Source organism: Petaurus breviceps, unplaced genomic scaffold (assembly GCF_028583685.1).
Source record: "Petaurus breviceps papuanus isolate PSGF00001 unplaced genomic scaffold, PetGlider_PUasm1.0 38, whole genome shotgun sequence".
In the NCBI taxonomy this organism is placed as follows: domain Eukaryota; kingdom Metazoa; phylum Chordata; class Mammalia; order Diprotodontia; family Petauridae; genus Petaurus; species Petaurus breviceps.
The window spans coordinates 41,442,672-41,461,065 of NW_027186304.1; the positions used below are offsets into that span (position 1 = coordinate 41,442,672).

The following is an 18,394-nucleotide window of genomic DNA, read 5'->3' on the forward strand; positions in this document are numbered from 1 at the left end:
TCCAGTGAGGCACAGAAAAGTCTGATCAGTGCAGAGTAGGATGAAAGCATTATCTCCCTTGATCTTGACATCATACTTTTATTAAGTGAACCTAAGATTGTATTAGCTTTTTTGGCAGCCACATCACACTCACTGGTGACTCACACTGAAATTGTCGGCAATGTATGCCCTTGAGTCTTTTCCACATTGATGTCGAGCCAGGTCGCTCCCATTTTGTAGTTGTGGAGTTAGTTGTTCAGACTCAAGTGCAAGACATTACATTCATCTTATTTTAGTTAGTTTCACCCCCGATATTTCAAGCCTGTCACCTGATGTCTTAGCTATCCGTCTCAGCTTTGTGTCATCTGTAAATCTGATGAGATGATGCCCTCTCCATCCAAGCCATTGAGAAGAGTGTTGAAGAGGACCGATTAAACGGCCCTTTGACATGTCACTAGACCTTCCTCCAGGGCAACATCGATCTACTACCAACCTTCTACGGATGCAGTTGTTCAGTCAGCTGCGAATACATCTGCATTACCATACTGCCCATATTTCTCTATCGTGTGAACAAACAAAATGGGAATTTCTGTAGAATATCTTGGTAGAATTCAGATATACATCAAATCTATTTCCCTCAAGGCAATTAGGCGGTGCAGTGTGTAAAGCATTGGGCCTGTATTTATAAAGATCCGAGTTCAAATCCAGCCTCAGACATGTACGATCTGTGCAGCCCTGTACAAGTCATTCAACCCTTATGTGCCTCAGTTCCTTAGAGCACGGGCCCTGGAGTCAGGAGGACCTGAATTCAAATCTGGCCTCAGACACTTGACACACTTGCTAGCTTGGTGACCTTGGGAAAGTCACTTAACCTCAATTGCCTTCTCTCTCAAAAAAAAAAGGAAGATAGATATGTGAAGGTAGATCAAAACAGGACTTGAATAATCGCATTCTTTCCCCCTTTTCATTTGTTGACATTATCTTAGCATCCTGAAGCAATGGGCCTCTCTCTCTTTCTAGTTTATTTAGTTTGTTAGGGTGTAAAAATAAACCCCCTATTTTGTGACTGTGATCCTTAGGAAGCCTCCACTTTCTCTCTAGGTTAGCCTTGCTCCTCCCATTATTAGAGTTAGGCTCCTCTTTCGTGGTCATCCTTGGGTGTCAGGAGCCATGCCATCTCTCCAAATTAGAGTCTATTAGAGATTTTCCCTGCATAGCCACATTGGTTTCTTTAGATGGCTGGCCTACTTCTTTCTCCTGAGGATCATCTGTGATTATATTATTAGAATTTCATTTTTAGAGCTTTCCTTTCCTGAGTCATATTTTTTGGTCATGAGATCATGCGTATTGTTCCTTTGGACTTTTGGAGATATGCTTCCACAGAACTTTGGGCACATGTGTGAGTGTGGACTTTAAGAGGGCACAGCCGCTTCTTCCCAAGGCTCTGGTTCCTATCATGTCACTGACCAGTTCTTTCTCCTTTCCGATTAAAATTAAGTCCAGCTTAGCAGTTGCCCTTCTTGTTTTTTTCACTTCTGAGGAGTGAGATTGTCTATGAGGTTAAGCGAACAGTTTACTAGAAAGCCTAACTTGGCAGGAGGAGATTTCCAATAATTTTTTTTGGTGGCTAATCAGAGGCTCCTCTATCATCTTCACCCTAAAAGTTTACTGCTCTACCCTGAACTTCTCACACTCTGAAGTGCACTCTGTCCCCATGGTCCCTTCTATTAATTGGGTGGTTCCAATTTCCAGAAACTCCATTAACATTTTAAAATGCAATTTTATTTTAATTTCAGCTTTCAATTCTTTCCCTCCTCTTCCCCGATATAGAGGAAGCAAGAAAAACAAAACCCATTACAAATATGTGTAGTCAAGCAAAACCAATTCCCACATTGAACATGTCCAAAGGAAAAAAGCCTCAGTGTGCCTTCTCTGTCCCCCTCTATCTGGACGTGGCTAGCTTGTTTCATCAGGAATCTTCTGGAACCGTGGTTGATGCTTGTGTTGACTGGGGTTCTAAAGTCTTTCAAAGTGGTTTGTCTTTACAATCTCATTGCTATTGTATAAAGTGCAGAACCTCCATTTTAAGGGAAATGCCCAGCCCAGCCATATCTTTATTCTTCTTCAGGTTCCCCTCCAGAGAGCCTCCTTGCCCCCACCTCCACTCCCTGCCCTCCTTTTTCCATCTCCCCCTTTCAGCTTCCTTTTATGCATTATCTTCACTAGAAGAATATAGAATCTTTGAAGGCTTGGATTGTCTTTCTGCTTGTATTTGTAGTCCTAGCACTTAGCACAGAATTTATTTTTATTTTAGAATTTATTTTTTCCAGAATTTATATTGGAATATATTATCTGCTTAACAAATGGTTGTTGATTTGACTGTAATCTCTTGTCCCTTTGTCCAGTTAAAGGCTTTGATATTATACTGAACTTACATGTAATCACTGAGTCTCAGGTTCATGTCATACCGGGATATTTTTAAAACTTTTTTTGCTTTTTGGAGAGCAATTGGGGTTAAGTGACTTGCCCAAAGTCACATGGCTAGTAAGTATGTCAAGTGTCTGAGGCCGGATTTGAACTCATGTCCTCCTGACTCCAGGGCTCTATTCACTGGGCACCTACCCACACCAACACCTGGATATTTTAATATGTGAACCTGAGAATATATTAATTCTAAAGCAGGAATTCTTATTCTTTTTTTCAATCATGTATCCTTTCAACAGTATGATAAATCCTATGGACATTTTCTTAGGATAATTGTGTATAAATGCATAAAAAATTAATTGATTGCAAAAGAAACTAACTATATTGAAATACAGTTGTCAAATGTTTAAAAAAAAAAAAAGCTGGGGGCGGCTAGGTGGCGCAGTGAGTGGAACGCTGGCTCTGGAGTCAGGAGGACCTGAGTTTGGATCTGGTCTCAGACACTTAACTAACACACACACACACACACACACACACACACACACATACACACACACAAAACTAGCCGTGTGACCTTGGGCAACTTACTTAACCCCAATTGCCCCCCAAAAAGAAAAAAAAAAGCTCATGGACCCTAGGTTAAGAACTCCTGGCCTAGAGCATTATTTTCCAAAATGAGGTTCTTGGTTCTAAAAGAGTTTAAGTAGGATTCATAAAGGTAAAACAAAACAAAACTCAAGTACTAAAAAAGACCAAAACCTTAGAGAAATGAATAAAAGAGTTAAGTAGAAAATGCTAAGGAAAAAGAGGAAAAAGTGTGAAATTTATTCACATTCAGGATATCTATGCAGAAAAGTTTAGGAATGAATTGCCAAAGACATTTCCAAAATTTCCAAAGACAATTCATGGTTGAAAAGGGGAACAAATGGTGGTTGCTTAAATGGCCTCTTTAAAGATAAAGTTATTCGGGTTGCTAATTAGGAATCTGGCCCAGGTATAGCTTTTATAGAAACAAAATATTAAGGGACAATAGACAATTTACAGACTTGACAGGCATTGTACTTTAGAGATTGAATACACTTACTAAATTATCATAGTATTAAATATAAGGAAATAAAAGTAGGTAATAAAAAAAAAACCCTCCCTTTTTGCCACTCCCCAGCACAATTTAATCCCTTCCTTTGTCGGTGTCAGGAGGTTGAGTGACAACGAGAAAGAAAGTACTTCTTAGAATGTTTAGGGAAGGACAAAAAGAGGATTGGCAGTTTTTTAGACTCAAAACTATCTTGAGTGTCCAGGGAATATTACTGTTCCGTTCTCAGCAACTCCTGTTTAGTGACCCAGAATCTCTCTCATCCTCAAATCATCCTTCTAGAAATATTCAACATCATCATCACTGGCATTTATATGGCATTTTGAGATTTGCATGGCATTTTATATAAGTGATATCATTTGACTCTGTGAGGCAAGTGCTGCTATTATTCCCATTTGACAGCTGAGGAAACTGAGGCTGAGAGTTTAAGTGACTTGTTCAGGGTCACCCAGCTAGTAAGTATGTGAGGCAGGATTTGAATGCAGGTCTTCCAGACTCTTAAGTGCAGCACTCTATCCCACTGTACTGCCCGGCAGCCAGAAGATGCATTGTACTGTAATTTAATGCTATGAATACATTGGTGACAAGAAAATTACTGCAAGGATTAGGTTTTATGTTGCTTTAAAAAAAACAAAACCATAGACTATAGATAAATTCTAAGCCAATTCTAAAAGTTTGTTCTGTACAAAGATTTGGCGAAAAATGATCTAGAGGGATCATTTATATCCGGATGAGGCCATCTGATTCCTCAGGAATTTCATTCCAGGGCTTAACTACTATTAAAAAGTTCCCCATAGACAGTATCTAATCTAAATTCTCCTTTGCAACTTAAATTCACTTCTTCTTATTCAGTTTTTGTGAAAATGAGAAAGAGACAGCCACCATCTTCCACTAAATAACTTCACAGAGCTAAAGGTACCTTTCAACCTTTGGTTCATGGTATATAATTGCTATTTATTTATAATGTCTTTGTAGATCCTGTTTCATAACCTGAAATCATCGTATGTGCTACTAGGTCCTAAGTTTTCCATATCCCTCTTAAGTTTACAGAGTTCTAAATAATAATATAAAAAAGTTACATTTATCTAGTCATCCTCCATTCTTTCCTCCTTTTCTCCAGTATCAGGGGGTGAGAGAGCCCTTCTAACCAACACCAATGCCTCTACCTGTGCCTTTGAGCCCATCTCTGCCTCTGCCTTCCGGAATCTTGCTCTTTTGACCATCATTCCTCTCCTTAATTTTCGATCTCTCCATATCCACTGCCTTTTTCAGGAATGCCTACAAACATACCCAGATTTCTCCAATCTTAAAAAAAAAAAAAATGTCTCGAGCTATCACTACACACCCCTGCCCCTTTTCACAAACACCTAGAAAAAACTCTATACTCGTTGCCTACATTTTTTCACCTTTCACCCATTTCTCTTTCCTTTGAAATCTGACTTCCTCTTCCACCACTGAACTCAAACTGCTTTTCCCAGGGTCATCAATGATTTATGTATTGTTAAATCCAATGGTCTTTTCACTGTAGTCATCTTTTTTTTTTAATCCTTCTGTAGCTTTCTGATTAAGCTTTCCTGTTCTATATTCTCTTCTCCTCTTGTGGGTCTCATCCTATCTGCCTGATAGATTCTCCCAAGTCTCCTTTGCAGGATCATCATTCCCATCCCTCTCTATATGGAGAAATGTATTCCAGGTCTCTGTATGGGGCCCTCCTGCTTTCATTCTCTGTAATTCTTTCTTGATTTTGTCCTCAGCTCATCTCTATGAAGATGACTCTCAAATCCCTCCCTTCTTCTCTCCTGGGCTTTGGTTCCTCATCTTTAACTGTCTGCAAACATATCCCTTGTTTGGATGTTCCACAGGCATCTCAAACCCAACATGTCCAAAACAGAATTCATTATTTTCCCTTCCTAAGTCCCCAAACTCCTTCAAACTTCCTTTTTTTTAAAAAAATAGCAAGCATCACCAGTTTTCTAGCCACTCAAGATCATTAGGAATAATTGGAATCATAGGAATAATTCTCAGTTCTTGACTCTCACTCACCCTGCTGCTACCCCATACACACAATTCCCAAATCTTGCTGACTTTACCTCCTCAGTACTCTTGCATCTGTCCCCTTCTCTCCACTCACATTACAGCTAGTTTGGGCCCTTATTATTTGTCACCTGGACTATTGCAATTGCCTTCTAGTTGGTCTTTCTCATCTCTAAGCTATAGATTGGCAGATTGACAGAGCTAAAGCTCATGTCTGACCATCCTACTTTCCTCTCGAGGCTTTGGGGGTTTGCCTCTAGGATAAAATGAAAACTCTTCTCTCTGATGTTCAAAGATTCAGAACGTGGGTCCAGCCTCTCTTTTCAGACTGATTGCATATTCCTCCTCCTCACACATTTTTCTGCCCTATCTGTTGTTCCCAGGGTCCACTTTGGTGCTTTTTGTACCAGTGGTCCCCTATTCCTGCAAGACTCAGCCCAACACATCCTTCAAGAGACCTTTCCTGATTCTCCCAGCTGCAGAAATCACCTTGCACTGATTTTTTATGCATTTTGTATTGACTGATCTGTGAACATTTTGTTTCCTGCCCCCAGGAGAGTAAGAACTGTCTCACTGCTGTATCTGTGTCCCCAGGGGCTAGCCCAGTGGCTACTATATAGTAGAGGATTAATATGTTTGACAATTGATTAACTGGGGCCTTGCCCCAGCTTTGCTCATGCTGAAGGACTGACTTACCGGGAAGTAGCTTGGGATAAGATCCTTTGGTATTTCAGTAACTGAACCTGCTGAGATGTGGTCTGTGTCTGGCCTGCCTCATACTGGATATGCAAAATAGAAAATATTTTGAGGTTCTAATGTGCTTTCTTTTCCTGTCCTAAATGTGGTGGTCTATATTTAACGTAGCTTGGCTTCATTTTTGACAGCTTGTGGGAGTATTTCTGAATTCTAATTCAGTTGTCCAAGTCACAGGACTGATGACTCCAACTTAGTCATCCCCAAACTTAATGATTTGATTTAATTCAATCAACATTTATTAAGCTCACACATAGTATGTGCAAAATGCTGGGCTCCACTCTGGGGATATAAAATTGAAAAACGAAGCAGGGCCTGCCTTCAAGGCGCTCAGAGATTTTCTCATCAGTACTGAAGTGCTATAAATGTATTGTTGGGAGGTGGTGCATTTAGGGTTGGTGACGGACTTGGAGGCAGGAAGAAAGATCCTAGTTTGGACACTTATTCATTGAGTTATCCTGGGCAAGACACTTTACATGAGCCTCAGTGTCCTCAGTTGTCAAAATGGGGATAATAGGGGTACCTATTTCCTCTCTGTGAGGACCAAATGATAGTAATGTATGGAATGTGCCTTGCAAAGGTGAAGCTTAAGTATTGACTATTAGTATTATTATTATATGCTTTCAGAAGAAATCTGATCCCAAAATACACCAAAAATATGAAATTCCAATTTCTACTCACCACTTCAAAACAAATCACATGTCTATATTGTCTTTAACACAGAAATCTCACCTTAAAGTCATCCGGAATGAGTAGTTTTGACGTTCGTAGAAAATTTAGTATATATCTGAACATCTGTCCATCTCTGTCAATGAAATAATGCTGTTTGAGACTGTCCAAAACAATTGGCTCCGTGCCATCAAAAAGTCTTCCAATTCTGCAGTGGAAAAGAGTGAATGAACGGAGAGGTCAGAATTACAATCAATATTCCATTCAGCCTCTGAGACTGAAAGCCACAGATTTCAATCGTTCTAAAAAAAGGAGGAGAGGCCATGTGGGGGAATGTTTAGAAAACTGGCCTTGGGAGTCAGGTGGGACTTGCCTCTGAAATGCATAGTGGCTACATCACCCCCAGAAAGTCACTTACATCTCTCTCTCAGTGCCCTCAAACAACTGTGATAGCACAGGAGTAGAGGAGAGACTGATCTGGAGGAGGGGCTAAGTGGTAGAAGGAGTTTCCTTACCAAGGAGGAATGAAATCTATATCAATGAAATCATGAATCCAGATCAAAAAAAAAAAAATTCAGATGATCACAGAGCTCAGCTTGACACTTGGGCAGTAACAGAGAAATGAAGGTCTTTACTGGGGAAACAACATAGGAAAAGATAAGTGGAAGCACTCTGAAGCAAGCACATTGGCAGCAAGTTCCCACTTTGAAAGGGAACATTCTGATGGCTCTTGTGGCAAGATACGGCTTCAGCAATGGAGAAATGTAGGAATCCCTGTGGATCTTAAAACCAGTAGACCATGACTCCAAAGAGCCTCCCGAGGAACTGTCTGAATTATGTCTTATTTTTATATGAACAATTCGTTTTCATCCAACAAATGTTAAAATGCCTATTTTATTTGCTAGAGAATGCAAAGATGAAAAATGTCAAAGTTCTTATTCTCAAGGAGATGCATTCAAATAAGTATAAGGCAAAGTAAAATGTGAAAGGGGCAAGAAGAGATTGTTGTACGTAATCAGAAGAGGTAAGAGTGGACACTTTTAGCTTAGGGGAATCAGAAAAGGCTCCACGGGAAACAGAGCAACGAAGCTGGGCCTTGAAGGAAGAGGACTGTGATAGATGGACAGGTGGGAGGGCATTCCTAACAACCTACGTAAATGAATAGGAGGGGGCAGGTCGAGATTTGTGGACATCAAATAGTTAAAACACTAATGCAGGAAAAGGAATCATGGGAAATAAGTGAGGAAAGGTAGGCCCGATCACATAGAGACCTAGCCTTTCCTTTCACTCACTTCTTCACCCCTTGCAATTAAAAAGTCATCTTTAAAAAATCGGCAAGAATTACTTGTCTTTAAGAAATCTGCCTCCAGGGGGCTCTAAGGACAGAGCAGTGTCTGGAGGCTGTCGTCTCCATTCAACATGTTTTTAGAAGGAAGAAAAAGAAAAATATCTCTGGCACCAAGACACCTGGTCCAGCTTTTTAGACACTAATTTGAATCCATCCTCTTCTGACTAGCTACAAGAGGTGATGGCAAGAAAGCATTTAATGAGTCATTAAAAATTCCCTAGGAGATGCCAAGTACTAAGGGCATGATAATTATAATGGAATATAAGGAGCCAATCCATTCCAAAATGGGAGCTGCTACAGGTCATTGTGCTTTTCTATTCCTATTCCCCCCATTTATTGGGATAGGGAAGGGAATAAGCATTTATTGAGCACCTACTATGAGCTGGGCATGGTAGGAAGCACTTGACAAATGTTATCTCATTTGATCTTTACAACAACCCTGGGAGGTAGGTGCTATGATTACCCCCATTTTACAGTCAAGGAAACTGAGGGAAACAGTCTAAGCGACTGGCTGAATGACACCACGCTAGTTAAGTATCTGAGGCCACATCTGAACTCAAGTCTTCCTGATTCTAAGCCCAGCCCTCTATCCCCTGCACTCTGTCTCTATAAAGACAAATCTACAATTTCCATGTGTCTAGTGAATGGAAGATGAGCGCCTCTGTCCCATGGAGGAGAGTCTGCCTGCGTGATAGAATGAAAATTCAATCTCTTAAAGTTTTCTTGCACATTTTTTTGGTTTTAACATAACCTTAATTTCCAAATATATCCTTCTCCACACAGCTCTCCCTTGTAACAAAGAAGAAAAAAACCAATTGGGTAAAATTAATTAACATATCAACAAAGTCTGACAAGATATACAATATGGGTACACTCTCAGATGCCCCCACTTTTGCAAAGAAGGAAGAGAAGGGCATTTTCTTATCTTTTCTTCAGTCAGTCTTGGTCATTGTAAAGTATTTCAACTTTGAAAAAATAAATTTACATTTGCTTTCTAAGAAGTGTCTACAAAGGACTTCATTTTCTATTGCAACTCTCTAAGACCATAAGCTGCAGAGCTGGTCTATATTGACATAAAGGGGATTTCCTTTTCTGGAGTTCCCTACACCGGTTTGCCTTTTAGAATCTTTAGCCTCCTTCAAAGCTCAGCTTAAAGACCACCTCTTATAGGACATCCTTTCTATATCTTCCCAAATTCAAGTGCCTTCTTCCTAAAATTACCATGTAGTTTTTAAAATACAATTTCTAGGATCGACTTATATGTTATCTCCATCAACAGCATATAAATTCCTTGGGAGCAGGGATTGTTTCATTTTTGTATTTGTATTCCAGTGCCCAAACAGTCCCCTGGAACATAACTGGTGTCTGTGAAAAACTCTCTGATTGATTCGAACTGTCTATTTTGTTATCTACTATATGTTGGTATCAATGATTTAGTTCTCTTTTAAGAAGGGATAAAGATAGGCAAATAGCTTTTCCTTATGGAAAATTACTGCTCACTGGCAAAAAAAATCTCCATTCCATACACTTAGGAGAACAGGAGAGCTCCAAAGCAATGGAGTGCTACAAGAGGGCACACCAGATGAATGACCCAGGGGAAATAGGTCTGACTCAGGGAAGGGCTGCTGCAACATAACAACTTTAAGGATGGAAGAATAGAAAGAAGAATCTTTGGGTGGCTAGGTGGTACAGTAAATAGAGCACTGGCCCTGGAGTAAGGAGGACCTGAGTTCAAATCCAGCCTCAGACACTTAACACTTACTAGCTGTGTGACCTTGGGCAAGTCACTTAACCCCAAGTGCCCTACCCTCCCCCCTCCAAAAAGCAAAAAAAAAAATCTTAGCGGTAAGGTTAACTTGTCTGTCTTGAACTTTTTATACATTGTGGTTATGTTACTTCATAGAACAACATCATTTGAACTTTTAGAAAACCAAGGGGAAAAATGACCCTCTTCTAACAAACTGGTAATAGATGAAGTTCAAGGCATCTTCACATCAGACTCATCCCGAAGTGAGAAAAAAAGTGAAGGAAACAGTAGGAGGTAAATATAGATGGATGCCACATGTTGTGAAAAGGTTGGCTGAGATTGTAGATTGTATGAGAACAACCGTTTTGCTAAAGAAAGATTTTGAAGTAGCAGATGGAGATAACTGGAATTGCAAGTGAGGCAGAATCATTAACTATAATAAAAGATAACAAGCTGATCACAGGGATGTGCTATTACCTGTCTGATCAGCAACCACAACAAGAGAAATTTTATTATTTGTTGCATGCCGGCAAAATACTCTGTGCTGTTAAAGATGAGGAAGATGACACGGTTCCTGCCCTGGGGCTGCATTTGATCAATTAAACAGATAAAAGTTCCCCAGACACAGATTTACGTGGTAGAGGTAAATCAGCGGCAATTTTGTCAGGGGGAAAGTGGAGAAAAACTTTTACTAGGGGGACATAACTGAAAAGCTCTGGGATGGAGAGACATGGGGGGGGGGGGGGGGGGGGGGGGAGGGGAGGAGGCAGGGTATAAATAGAAGGCATGATGGCCAGAAGATGAAAGAGGTCTCTAGGCACCTTGGCAGGACAGAAGAAGGGTCATCTTGATTCAGCCAACTGGGTTATGTAAAGAACACTGAGTCAAAGAATGTTTAGGAGAAAAATAACAACTTGAAGGGAAGATAATGCTGGCAGTGGTTTTGCAAATACCATTTTACCTACATCAAGAAAGAGTTATGGGGGTGGCTAGCTGGCGCAGTGAATAGAGCACTGGCCCTGGAGTCAGGAGGACCTGAGTTCAAATCCAGCCTCAGACACTTAACACAAAAACTAGCCATGTGACCTTGGGCAAGTCACTTAACCCCAATTGCCCTCCAAAAAAAAAAAAGAAAGAGTTATGGTACCTGAGATCCTCAACCAATGCTCACTCACTCACTTATTCAACAAATGTCTATAAAATACCTACTATCTGCTGGATATTGAGCTAAGGGATGAAGGTGGGGGGGAAGGAAAATTATTAGCAGTAGGGGAGGTTTGGGAACGATTTTACATATATTATCTCATTTGTTCCTCACAACAGCCCTGTGGTATAGATGCTGGTTTTATCCCCATTTTTTTTTAAAGCAATCGGGGTTAAGTACCTTGCTCAAGGTTACACTGCCAGTTATTTGTGGGTGTGGTGCTAAGTATCTGAGCCCGGATTTGATCCCCAAGTCATCCTGACACTGGAGCCGGTGCTCTTACTCGCTGAGCCACCTGGCCGCCCCCTTTATCCCCATTTTCTAGATGAGGAGACTGAGGTTCTAGGAAATGACCAGCCCAGGGATGTACATCTGAAACTAGATTTGGAACCTGACTTTTGCCAGTGAGCAGTAATTTTCCATAAGGAAAAGATATCTGCCTATCTTTATCCCATCTGAAAAGAGAACTAAATCACTGATACCAACGTATAGTAAATAACAAAATAGTCAGATGGTGGAGTCAAAATCATCAAATAGTCAAATGCTCAAAAGGTGGAGATTTTTCAGCTCTGGATCTTAAAGGCAACCTGAAATGGAATACTTTAGGGATCTTAAGGCACACTACTGTTCACTAACTGACTATGACCAAGGGCTATTCAAAAGAAAGATGGCATAATACAATAAGATGTTTTTGCACTTGTTGAACCAAGTGATTATGGGTTTTTTTTAACCATTTGGGGTTAAGTAACTTGCTCAAGGTTACAGGGCCAGTTATTTCTGGGTGTGGTGCTGAGTATCTGAGCCCAGATTTGATCCAGGTCCTCCTGACACTGGAGCCGGTGCTCTTACTCACTGAGTCACCTGGCCGCCCTGAACCAAGTGATTATGTTGAGAGCCTTCTTAGTTAATTATTTTTAGGTTTACAAAGGTAGGGTCTGTATTTCTAATGTCTGATGGTATTTGAAAGATTTAGTATGAAATACACATGTACATTCAATTGTATCCTTCCCTGTTCTTTTGCAGACAGTGGGCTCATGTTTCTGGAGTAGCAAGAGAGATGACAGAACATTGGAGTTGGGATTCATGCAAATGGGAAGAACATTTTTTAGCCAGTTTGCTGGGATTCATCTTCTCAAAATTTTCTCTTTTGGGTAGAGAAAGAAAGGGGGGAAAAAGGAAGGGGATAAAGACTTATATAGTGCCTACTATGTGTCAAAGATGAAACAATTCCTGCCTTCATGAAGGCACATTCTATGTGCCAGGAACTGTGCTAAGTATTTTGGATTTTCACAATAACCCTGTGAAGTAGGTGCTTTGATTAATCCCCATTTTACAGCTGAGGATATTGAGGCAGACAGAGGTTAAGTGAACAGTTAAGTATCTGAGGTTAGATCTGAACTTAGGTCTTCCTGACTCCAGGCTCAGACCCCCTGGTGCCTCTAGAACCAGGGTGCTTTTTCCAGGCCTAAAAGCAGATTCAATTGAACAAGTATGTATCTGTGGCAAGGCACTGTCACACTGATTCTAGAGTTACATATAGATTCAACATAATTTACCATTTAAGGGGAGATATATAAACATACTGAAGTAGGATTTATTTTGTCAATTACGTAAAGTCTGGCTTTTCCTTATCAATGTATTTCTTTTTATGCTGTGTTACCTAGAAATAAAACTGTAAGTCTGTATCATTTTACTTGCTTGTCTTTTATCGCTTTTCCTCTTTTTTCTTTTTTGCTTTGAAAGAGAGGAAATATGTTTTAATGTACTGGACTTGGAGTTAGAAGAGCTGGGCTCTGGTCCCACCTCTGCTGATTTTGTGTGACCTTAGACAAATTATTTAGCTTTATGAGCCTCAGTCTTCTCATTTGTAAAATGGGTACAACAATACCAGACCTTATGGTTTATTATGAGGTTCAGATGAAATTAAGAATAAAAAATCCTTTGGGACTAGAAATTACAATCCAAAGGAAGTGATGAATAATATTATTGACTTTTATTAAACAAGCATTTTTAAGCTTCTGCTGCATACCAGGCACTGCAATAGGTGTTGGAAATACAGAGACCAAAAACGAAATAGTCCCTGCCTTCATGAAACTTACACTCTACCTCTCTTTCTTGTGGCCTCTTTACTTTTTATCAGAGAGCAGGCAGGGAAACCTGAGAGGCTAAAGTTGATCTGTTTTACATATCAATAACTTCTCAGTCACATGAACACACTGGACATTGACCAAGAGTACCAAGATAGGAGATGTTTGATTGGACTTACAGACATTGTAACTGAGTTCCAGCTACAGTACCTAGTTTTTAAAATAAGCTTCTTAATTTTTGATTCTAGAGTTACATATAGATTCGACATAATTTACCATTTAAGGGGAAGATATATAAACATATTGAAGTGGAATTAATTTTGACAATTATACAAACTCTGGCTTTTCCTTATCAATGTTTTTCTTGTTACCCTATATTATAAAAAACAAACAAACAAACAAACAAACCAGACATGGAGTGAATTATCCACTGTTACTGTAATTCACATGACTAGTTATCCATGATACATCCCTGAAGTGAACTTTCTTTGAAAGAAAACCAAATATATGAGTCTAGAAAAGGGCAGCTAGGTGATGCACTGGAGAGAGTGCCAGGCCTGGAGTCAGGAAAACTGAGTTCAAATCTGGACTCAGACACTAACTGGACCTGGGCAAGTCACTTAACTGCTCGCTTCAGTTTCCTCATCTGTCAAATGAATTGGAAAAGGAAATGGCAAACCACTGCAATATCTTTGCTAAGAAAACCCCAAATCAGGACACAGAGAGTTGGATACAATTGAAATGACTAAACAGCAACAGTATACACTGAAAAACAATTACTCAAAACTACTATAATTGGGAAAAAATTGGGGGAAAATGTTAGTTATTTATTCTTCTAAAAGGTTAAAAAGAAACAAACGTCTGGCACCCCCAAATATAAGGCATTATACCAAAGTAAAGGACATCTAGTACCCTTTAACCATTTATCTATTGGAGAAGGCATCTTGGTCACATATATTTATGTAAATTTTCTGTCTATCTTGGCTATGGAGGCTTTTATCTGGTATTGGATGCAAAGATTTTTTTTCTTTCTCATTAGCTCTTCTCTTTTTTTCATCTATGCAAAAGAATTTTAATGTTATATAATTGAAATGCTCTATTCTGCCATGATTACCTCCATCTCTTGTTTGGTCAAGAATTGTGATGCTTCCCTTACTCTGCTCTTACTTTTTACAACATGTGACCTTTTCTAATGGTTACGTATTCATTTTGAGCCTCTTTGGTATAGGTATCACACGCTGAGCTTCATTTCTGCCAGAAGGCTTTCCAGTTCTTATAAAAGAAGAAACCTTTTCTTAAGTAACTGATATTCTTGGGGTTATGCAGCACCCCGTTAGTGCTTTTGGCTTGTCTCACTCTTGTGTACATACTCTGGCTTTTTGTGTTTTGATCTGCCCTCCTTTTAGTGGGAAGGGGCTTTTAGATTTTTTCCTATCTCATCTTATTTTACCAAGTTAATGTTTTCCTCCACAAGTGTATAATGAACATTTGTAATTAAATATTTTAGGGGGCTTGAGGCATGGTATAGTCTAGAACACTGAACCTGAATTCAAAAGAACTGGATTTGAGTTAGTTCCAACATTTATGAGCTCTCTAAGCCACTTTACTCATCTGAAAAATGAGAATAACAATATTTGCACTATTTACTTTATATGTACTGTTGTAGGAAAAGTTCTTTTTAAACTTGAAAGCAACATAAGAATTATTATTAATAATAAAAGGAATCCTATGGAAAATATTTTTAAAAGTGAGCAACCACACCCTAATTGATTTGTTTTAAGTCCAGATTTTCATAAACAAAACTGGATTTGCTTAAGGTGGTTTTGTAATTATATAAAGTTTGAAATTTGAAAACTTTTATCTATTTTATATGTATAAATTAATGATAAATATATACCAATTAATGATATAAATTTGTACAAGAGTTTTTTGTGAAAGGTGATTGAAGCAATTAAAAGCTCTAGGGGAAATATCTTCTAAGTGGAAGCAGACCAAATTTTTACATACACTAGGCAGGTGGGACATACTATACAATATTCGGAATCTGTTCTTTCATGAAGCACAAATAGTTGTGGAAAAGGAGAAAGAAAAAGTCATTCAAAATGAATGAAAAAGAAAAGTAATAACAGCAATAAATCAAGGAATCAGAAATTTCCTGGAGAATTAATAGCTGAAGTATGTATAGTTGATGGCTCAAGGTATGGGTTTGGGGCATTGAGTTGATCAGCTACACTGATCCTTCAGGAATATTTTAAGTCTTTAGCTCAGGGCAACTTTAAAACACAAGAAGTTTACATGTTGATTGCATTAATAATAATAACATCTAGCATCTATATAGCACTTTAAGATTTGCAAAGCAGTTTACATGCTTGATCTTCATAACCCTGAGATGTGGGTACTATTATTATGATCACCATATTACAATAAGGGAAGGTAACTGAGGCAAATAGAGGTTAAGTGACTTGCCCTGGGGTCTGGAAGCTAAGTAAGTAGCTGAGGCAGAATTCAAACTCAGGTCTTCCTGACACCAAGTTTAGCCACCTAGCTATACCTGCCTCCAACTGTCGCTGCGCTATGCAAACAGACAAATGAATTAATTAACAAATAAAAGTAAAAATGACTGAATCCAATTCAGGAAAGTTAAAGAAGTGACACCTTTTAATCTTCAGAGATGCTGGATTCCTGTGAGCTGCTGCTTTGGTGTAGTTTGCTGTAGGAGGGTGGGAATAGATGGGATATTTGACAGGATGGGAATTAAGGGTAATTTCTACTACAGAGCAGAGAAAAAAACAACTATCAAAATGTTTAGGTGCAGTTCAGGTGCCCTCTCCCCTTCTGACCTACAATGCAAACAGTGTTCCTCTTATACAGAATAATTAGTCTACATCTGGAGACACCAGAGGGAATATTTGTTGCAAAGAATTATTCTTCCTGAAGACTTTACAAATGGATCAATCAAACACTGCTGCTATAGGCAATCTGAACAGAACATGGAAATAGCTTCTTTCTAATCATCTTCATTATAAGGACATTTTTACCTGTGGTAATATTAGAATTTAAGGGCATTCTAATGCAAGGAAATAAACCATTTGAAAAGGAAAATAATACTTTATTTTGCTTATAGCTTTTATTTATACATCTAAAACATCTGTCATAGAATACGAAAGTTGGAAGAAACCTTGAGAGCACACAAGGACATCTGGTTTTGCCCCCTAGCTTTAGGCAGATGAATGTCTAAAGTAAAACATTCAGACCAAGTGGCTGTTTAGTCTTGCCTTGATGCTCTCTACAGACAAAGACTGCACAACCACTATTGACAGCCCACTTCACTGCTTCCAAGTAAAATCTCTTCTGTTGAAACATAACCCATGTTCTCATGTTTGGTCCCATGGAGACATGGGAAAATCCACTGAGCAGCATCCTTCTCATAAACACCTTTCATATGTTTCAACATTGTCAACCTTTAGTTCTCTCTTCTCCCAGATCTCGGAAGTCATTTTTCATTTATTTTTTTCTGTCTTAATTACTTTCCTGAACCTTTTCCTTTTTCTCCTTCCCTTTTAAAAATGTGTTGATCATATAAAATACTCAAGCTATCAGAAAACCACAGAGAGATCTTAAATAAGGAAATCCTAGGAAAAGAAGTAGAACAAGCTGTGAAGTGACTATCAAGGGGCAGGGTGTAAGGGGGAAGGGGGAGAGAGAAAGAGAGAGAGAGAGAGAGAGAAACCCTCCTGGTCCTAATACATCCACAGGAGAAAAGTGCTGGGCTTGGAGTCAGGAAGACATGAGTTAAAACTGGCCTCAGATGGGATCCTGTGGCAAGTCACTTAATCTCTGTTTGCCTCAGTTTCCTCAACTGTAAAATATGATAGCACCTATCTCCTAAGGTTGTTGTGAGGATCAAATGAGATAATATTTGTAACATGCTTAGCATAATGACTAGCACATAGTAGGGGCTTAATAAATGTTTATCTTCCTCCTGTTTTCCTGTATTAAAAACAAAAATATCCAAACCACTTGATTATCTCAATAGATTCAGAAAGTCTTTGACAAAATACAACTCATTTATGCTAAAAACCCTATGAAGTACAGGCACCAGGAGATCTTTTTTTCATTATCACAAAAAGCTTCCATTTAAAACCAAAAGCAAGCATCTTAGAGAATATAAATACATTAGAAGCTTTTTCAATCAAGTAAAGAGTAAAGCTAGGATGCGTACTCTCCCCTCTATTATTTGATATGATTCTGGAAATGCTAGCAACAGCAATAAGACAGGAAAATGAAAATTAAAAGCATAAAGATACCCTGGAACGCAGGTGCTAGGATTAGGCCTATTTTAAAATTGAAGAAACTGAATGCAGATGGAGGTTAAGTGACTTGTATCTCAAGCTGGATTTGAACTCAGACCTTATATTACATCTACTTTATCATGTAGCTGCCTGAGCACACAATTCACAAAAGTACATAAAATACTTACACAGATTAAATTTTAAAAAGCCCCTTAAAAATAAAGAATAACTTAATAGACAGAGGAATATTCAGTGCCTGTGGCTGAGTTGTGCTTATGTAATAAAAATGACAACATTAGTAAAGTTAATTTACAGAGTCAATGCTATACCAATTGAATTTTGAAAGGGATGCTTTATAGAACTCAATAAAATGACAAAATTCATTTAGAATAAAAGGTCTAGAATATCAAGAGGAATGATGAAAAAAAGAGGTACAGAGGGGAATAAAATTTCCAGACTTCAAACTATATTGTAAAACAGCAGTCATCAAAACTGTCTGATATTTGTTAAAAAAAAAAAAAAGAGTTAGATCAATGGAACAGAGCAGGCAAGGAGGAATCAGAAACAATGGAACTCAACCTAGTATTTGATGAACCAGAAAACACAAATTACTTAGGAAAGACTTCGTATTTGATAACAATTACTGGGAAAACTGGTAAGCAGTCTAGAAGAAATGAAGCTTAGATCAATACCTTACATTATACTTCACAATAAAGTCTAAATGGATACATTGCTTTAATATTAAAGATCATATTATTAAAAAT

General features: G+C 38.7%; 1 protein-coding gene across 3 annotated transcripts in view; it reads right to left on the reverse strand.

Annotated features, from left to right (window-relative positions):
- Positions 1–18,394, reverse strand: part of KCTD1 (potassium channel tetramerization domain containing 1) — a 276,101-nt gene that overhangs the window by 12,017 nt on the left and 245,690 nt on the right. For all 3 annotated transcript variants that reach the window (XM_069099837.1, XM_069099836.1, XM_069099835.1), the window contains exon 3: positions 7,016–7,160. In XM_069099837.1, coding sequence (XP_068955938.1) covers positions 7,016–7,160 — 145 coding nt within the window. The remainder of the gene's footprint in view (positions 1–7,015; positions 7,161–18,394) is intronic.